The 6,570-nt window shown below is 41.7% G+C and overlaps 1 protein-coding gene across 1 annotated transcript; it reads left to right on the top strand.

Moving 5' to 3' along the window:
• Window positions 1-906: 906 nt before the first annotated feature.
• LOC105209069 (uncharacterized) lies at window positions 907-5,823 on the top strand. Its single transcript, XM_029038239.2, has 10 exons — window positions 907-2,005; window positions 2,065-2,290; window positions 2,351-2,775; window positions 2,837-2,988; window positions 3,066-3,282; window positions 3,404-3,565; window positions 3,634-3,822; window positions 3,886-4,770; window positions 5,283-5,506; window positions 5,619-5,823. Exons 1-10 carry the CDS (start codon window positions 1,175-1,177, stop codon window positions 5,791-5,793), a joined length of 3,486 nt encoding a protein of 1,161 aa, XP_028894072.1. The 5' UTR covers window positions 907-1,174; the 3' UTR covers window positions 5,794-5,823.
• Window positions 5,824-6,570: the final 747 nt, after the last annotated feature.

Here is a 6,570-nt window from a genome sequence, read left to right on the forward strand (position 1 = left end):
TTTATATTCAAAACAATTTCTTAGATATGATATACCCAAGATCCCAATGTTTAAATTAGATTTTTTTGATGTCTGTAAGAATGGATTCAAATTACTATCAGTCTCAAATCGCTGATGATTTTTAATGCCATTGTAAAACATCAGTCGCTTACATGCTGTTTCTTAGAGTATCGAAGTCCAAAGTTGGGCTATTGTCATCGGTCAAGAAAAACTGGCTTTCTTCACTCTGCAATTATTAAGTTTATTATGTCGAACTCAGATAGATTTTATTTTTCAAAATATCTGCTTGGTATTATATTCGAAGCTCATAATTTCTCATTCTCCTTCACAATTAACTTATATTTTGATTCGTAGCATTTTTTTTACCAGTTTAGCGTGGACCAGACTATCATATAATATCACATCTAATACATGATAATCAATGATATACTTTGTCCCTGCAACCGTAACTTCTCGAAAACCTAAATATTTTAGATGGTCTCAATGCGATCACCTCACAGTAGTCATGGTGTAGCGCAGCTCCAAAAATTAAACCATTTCCTGTCACATATTCTTTAGACGAACAGTAAAAGACTTTGAAGCAGTTTCGACATTACAAGGTATCTGTCTGGTCCCCGTACTCAATTTATTCAGTTATGGTATTTGCAATTAAATGGAAGTTTTACCTTCATTGGTGGAAAGACTTCCTTCCAGTCTGTTAAAGGAGCCCAGAATTTATATTTAGATAGTTACTAAAACATCTACACAGTCCTGAGAACAACACTATAAGATGATATATGTGTATCCTGCTCTTGGAATCTAAATATGGATCTTTATGAATCTTTGAATCTTTCTCTAAAAAAGATCCACTTCGAAGGTCCTTTTCGAACATAGCTCACCACAATTCGTGATGAGCGTTAGCCAATACGTCGTGTTATGAATATAACGACTCAAGTTAAATGCGAAAATAGTGAAAGTGAAAGATGAAACAATGAGAAATTGCATAGCAACCGAAATTGAAACGACGAAAAAGATTTATTTATTTATCAATAATAAAGTAACCATGGTTTGGAATGTTGCTACGATATTTCGCACATCCTGCAGACTATCGATTAAATAGATTTGCATAACTTCGAGCAAAGCAGCCTCAAAAGACACATCCACAATAGCTTAATGCAAATAAATTAAATTAAATATGAAATTCTTTTTGAAAAAATGTCTACGGAAAAAGCCCGAAGAGATGAAACCAGGCGCCATACTAGACGCCGTCATTTCTCAGTCTTCGCCAACGGCCAACAAATGTCTGCTTTACAAGCTGGCAGACTACAAGCGAGGCGGCGATCTCATTGATGCGCTCAACACTGGCGGTCTGGTGGCCGTGGAGCAACTGATACGCGAGCAATTCGGCATCTTCATGTATAACGACGGCAAGGGACAAGTGATTAATCGCGCCGAATTCTTGCGTTGGAAATATCGCGATCACACCGAGGTCACCATACCGATTGAGGCATCACTGTCGCGACACGATCCACTCGGCAAGTGGGAGGACCACAAAGCTTGCTGGCAAATGCAGTTTAGGGGCGCACTCGGTGAGAGTTTACTGCATGTGCTCATCATATGCGATTCCAAGATACACACGAAGTTGGCACGTGTACTGATACGCGTCTTTCCGAATCTCGCACAAGATGTAATGGAAGGTGAGGAGTATTTGGGCGCCAGTGCGCTACATTTGGCGATCGCTTATAGCAATAATGAGCTCGTGGCCGATCTGATTGAAGCGGGCGCGGATATAAATCAACGTGCTATCGGTAGTTTCTTTCTGCCACGTGATCAACAGCGTCGCAATCCAGCCAAGTCGACGGACTACGAGGGTCTCGCTTATCTAGGTGAGTATCCGTTGGCTTGGGCCGCTTGTTGCGCAAACGAGAGCGTTTATAATTTATTGGTGGATTGCGGTGCGGATCCGGATGCGCAGGATTCCTTCGGAAATATGATACTACATATGGTGGTTGTGTGTGACAAGTTGGTGAGTTCGTTGATTAGTCGGCGTTACATTTCGAAAATAATAGAGTTAATACCATGCAGGATATGTTTGGTTATGCGTTGCGTCATCCGAAAACACCAGCCAAGAATGGTATTGCTAACCATGGTGGGCTCACACCGTTGACACTCTCTTGTAAATTGGGACGCGCAGAGGTCTTTCGCGAGATGTTGGAGCTTTCGGCACGTGAGTTCTGGCGTTACAGCAATATCACCTGCTCTGGCTATCCGCTAAATGCTTTGGATACTTTACTACCGGACGGACGCACTAGTGAGGTCTTGACAATTAGAGATCAGTTGCAGATAAATTGAAAATTTTTACATTCTTCAGACTGGAACTCAGCGCTCTTTATCATCTTGAACGGCACAAAAGAGGAACACTTGGATATGTTGGATGGCGGCATCATACAACGTTTGCTGGAGGAGAAATGGAAAACGTTTGCTCAGAATCAATTCTTAAAGCGCCTGTTGATTCTGCTAGTCCACCTGCTTTGTCTCTCCATTTCGGTTTACATGCGTCCAGCGCATGTGGCCGACGATGATGAAGACGAGGGAGCTGCAAGTGGCGTGATTTTGAAAGACACGAAAACGCTTGAGCTCGCAGAGGAGTCGGAAGACGAAGAGGAGTACGATGTGCAGACTATTGTGCGTTACTGCGCGGAGTTTGGTACGATTGCTGGCGTCCTGAGCTATGTCATCTTCCAACAGGGCGATGAGATAAAAAATCAAGGACTGCCGGCATTTCTCAAGCAATTAGTGAGTTCGTTTACTTTGGAACTTATCAGAAAATATATTTAGTCTTTGCTTATACCAATAGACCCACGCACCGGCTAAGGCTATATTTCTTGTTTCCAATCTGATGATTCTCGCTTGCATTCCTTTTCGTTTAATGGGTGATACAGACACCGAGGAGGCTATACTGATTTTTGCTGTCCCAGGCAGTTGGTTTTTACTAATGTTTTTTGCAGGGTGAGTGGTGTTGGTCTCACACTATTTATTGTAACGCCCAAAAATTATACTATTTATAACATAATGTATCCTGCTAGTGCTATTCGTCTGACAGGTCCTTTTGTCACCATGATCTACTCTATGATAACTGGTGACATGTTCACTTTCGGAATTATCTACTGCATTGTATTGTGTGGATTTTCACAAGCATTTTACTTTCTCTATAAAGGACATCCACAGATTCAGTCGACTATGTTCAACACCTTCCCAAGCACGTGGATGGCATTGTTTCAAACAACGCTCGGTGATTATAATGTGAGTTTGTTTTGAAATTAATTGAGTTTGTGGAGAGTGATTACTGATGATTGGAACCACTATATCTCATGTGCTTCCTCTTTTCTTTCCCACACACTAAATATCTTCTCGCACTCGAAAGTATCCCGACTTGAATAACACTACATATCCGAACTTATCAAAGACAGTGTTTGTGATCTTTATGATTTTTGTGCCCATACTTTTATTGAATATGTTAATCGCTATGATGGGCAATACGTACGCTCAGGTGATAGAGCGTTCCGAGAAGGAGTGGATGAAGCAGGTGAGAATTGTAAAAAGACTAGACTAGTAAACCCATTCTTATAGTCAATCCTTGCGGTTCGCAATTAGTGGGCCAAAATTGTAGTCACTTTGGAACGGGCTGTGCCACAGGCTGATGCGAAAAACTATCTGGAGGCCTATTCCATACCACTTGGACCGATAGATGACTCCGGCTATGAGGTGCGTGGTGTAATGGTTATCAAGAGTAAAGCAAAGACTCGAGCCAAGCAACGTAAAGGCGCTGTGTCAAATTGGAAAGTGAGTTAAAACCACATATATATCTATCAAGTAAATCATTGAATAATCTCCGCAAACTTGCAGCGCGTTGGACGCGTAACGCTGAATGCATTGAAGAAGCGCGGCATGACGGGTGAGCAAATGCGTCGTCTGATGTGGGGACGTGCTTCTATATCCAGTCCAATTAAAATAACAAAAAAGAAGCTTAAAGACCCCTACAATTTAAACCCACAAAGTGATCTCACTAGCGCGATGGATATGCTGTCCTTCGCCAACGATCCAGCCTCGAGTTCAGGCTTGCAACTACGCCCGTCTCTCACTGACACTGGCGCAAATGGCAAAACTGCACAAGAAATACAACAAAATCAACAGCCTGCACCCGATCCACTACGTGATCTAATCTTCCTTGCTGATCGTCGTCCTGAAGTGCATGATCCACAATATTTTGTCGGTCTACAACAGTTGGCCAACCAAGCTTTGGATTTGGTAGAGCAGACAATGGGTATGCATCCGATACCGACGCCAGCCACCGATGCATTACTCTTGTCGGCAGCTGCTGCTACAACAGCAATAGGCGCTGTGACAATACAAACAGCAAGCACTGTTGGCACAACCGTTTCGACAACAACAATAACCCCAGCAACAACTAGTGCCGCAGCAGCCGCAGTAGCTGCGCCAACAGAAGATTTAGTCACACCGCTCGGTGCAAATTTAACCACACTATTTCAGGACCCAAAGGATGTAGTTGATCCACAAAAGTTAGAAGAGTTCTTAAAAATGCTTGCCGACATCGAGACGGAGGAGAGCGATGGTGGTGGTAGACCTATTTTGGGCAAACTGTCACTATCGCGTCGTACAAAGAGCGCCTTGTCGAGAGCTCAAATTAAAAAGGAAACGATTGGCGGCAGTCCACTGAAGATAATTCCTTCGGTGTGGTCGCATAATTTACCACAGCCCGTGGAGGAACCGGTGAGTTAAATATTATATTTTAACTTCAAATTAAAAAGTATTGGAAAGGGGGGATATCTACTGAGGTCTTCTTCCGGAACAATTGGATGTACCGTTGAATTATTTAGTTCCAGGATTAAATAGCTCTGTCATGAAATTTATTTGATTCCTCTAAGTCTTTTAAGCTTCTTTCGAGCCGGAAGATTAGAATTGTATGTGGCAAATTTATAGATAGGTCTTTATCTAAGACCACAATCTGTCGACAGCTATGGTTTTCAGTGGACAGGCGAAGTCGAACTTATGTGGACTATTTATGAAAATTTGTTTCAGGTATTATTCCACCCAGATTGCCAAGGCTACAAAGACGTAAAGGCTCCTTAGTATCCTTCATTTGCAAAAATATATTTTTGGAAAATTTCTGAATCATCCGGACATAAAACAAAATTTCCTTTCCCGATCCTCGAAAATTAGTTATATAATCTATATTCTTTTCATTAGCAAAATCACATCATTTCTAAGCTCAAAATTTTTAGGAATTCAATTTCGAAGCCGCACTAGCCGAAGAGCATACACTCACCATCGAACAGGAGGCCGAGGTGGAAACGGAAACCGGCAACGAGCGTGACGACAGCGAAGACTGCCCCACTGTCGAGGAGGTGCATGCAACAATGAAGCAATTTCACCTGCGTAAGCGGCAATACCAGCAGGACGACGCAGCGCGACGCGCAAAAAGTGCACGCATCAAACGCAAAAATAGGTCAGCGATAATTTATCTAGCTTTTTTTCCATATATTTACACATATTGATTTTGCTTGCTGAAGCAGCAATATACACTCAAATTTCTCCGCATTTATACTATATACGCACAGGATTTCACCCGAGCAATCCCATGATGCTGACAACGGCAAAACAACACACCCACGCGGTGCCTCAGCGCCGGGCCGCAAGCAACCGGTGGACGAACGCTTATCGCCGCCAGATCCGCTAGAGCCCTGGAGTACACGCGAATTGCAAAATATCAACAAAATATTAGCGCGCAAGTGAAAATGAAAGCATCCACATTGCTATATATACATAGACAGTTATGTTTTTGTAGTTGTAGTTGGAAATACAAAATTGCTGCTCAAAAACCGTTAGGTCGTTTATTTACGGCTTTTTGCACAGTTTTATTTCGGGGTTTTGGAAAATTTGCCAACGCCATAGGTGTTATTATTTGTGTATAACGGTGAAAATTGCAGTTTTAGTCAGCATGGAAGAGGAAGAAATTGTCGATTTTCGGTAATTTGCAACACAGACAAGAATGTTTTTGTATATGAAAATTTGTATTTTAAGCGTTGAAACTCACTTTCATGTAATCTCTGCCGTTTCTGCAACAGCATTTTTTCGTTGAAGCCACACATACACACAAACATGTATCTAAACTGTCATTCATATCAACCTATACCCTTGTATGCTTTTATTTACCACTCACATGTAGTATTTTGTAGTTGTAGTACTTATGTACTCTCCAAAACCATTGCGCCCAAAACTTTTTAATTAAATTTCGCCAACAAAAAACACACACACAGACACAACAATAACAACAAAAAATGCAAAAAAAAAAAGTTTTTAATTAAATTTCAACTCCGTCTCGTCTTCTGTTGTAGTTGTTGCCTTAGCAGTGCTTGCGTATGCAAATAGGTGTAAATGTTGAAAAATTCTCACAGCTTTCCGAATGATTGTCGCCTGCAAGCGCTGTTTGTGCGTGTAGGCGTAAGTCCTAAGCTGATTTGTGCGCGCCATAGAAAGCGAAATGAGTATAATTTGCTTTCAATTCGCACG

This window comes from Zeugodacus cucurbitae, chromosome 5 (genome assembly GCF_028554725.1).
Source record: "Zeugodacus cucurbitae isolate PBARC_wt_2022May chromosome 5, idZeuCucr1.2, whole genome shotgun sequence".
Lineage (NCBI taxonomy): Eukaryota > Metazoa > Arthropoda > Insecta > Diptera > Tephritidae > Zeugodacus > Zeugodacus cucurbitae.

Excerpts from the sequence above, each read along its gene's own strand:
- LOC105209069 (XM_029038239.2), top strand. The coding sequence starts at position 1,175 with ATGAAATTCTTTTTGAAAAAATGTCTACGGAAAAAGCCCGAAGAGATG. Across the intron at positions 3,283-3,403 it reads CAACGCTCGGTGATTATAAT|TATCCCGACTTGAATAACAC; the intron begins GTGAGTTTGTTT and ends CGCACTCGAAAG. Across the intron at positions 3,566-3,633 it reads AGAAGGAGTGGATGAAGCAG|TGGGCCAAAATTGTAGTCAC; the intron begins GTGAGAATTGTA and ends GTTCGCAATTAG.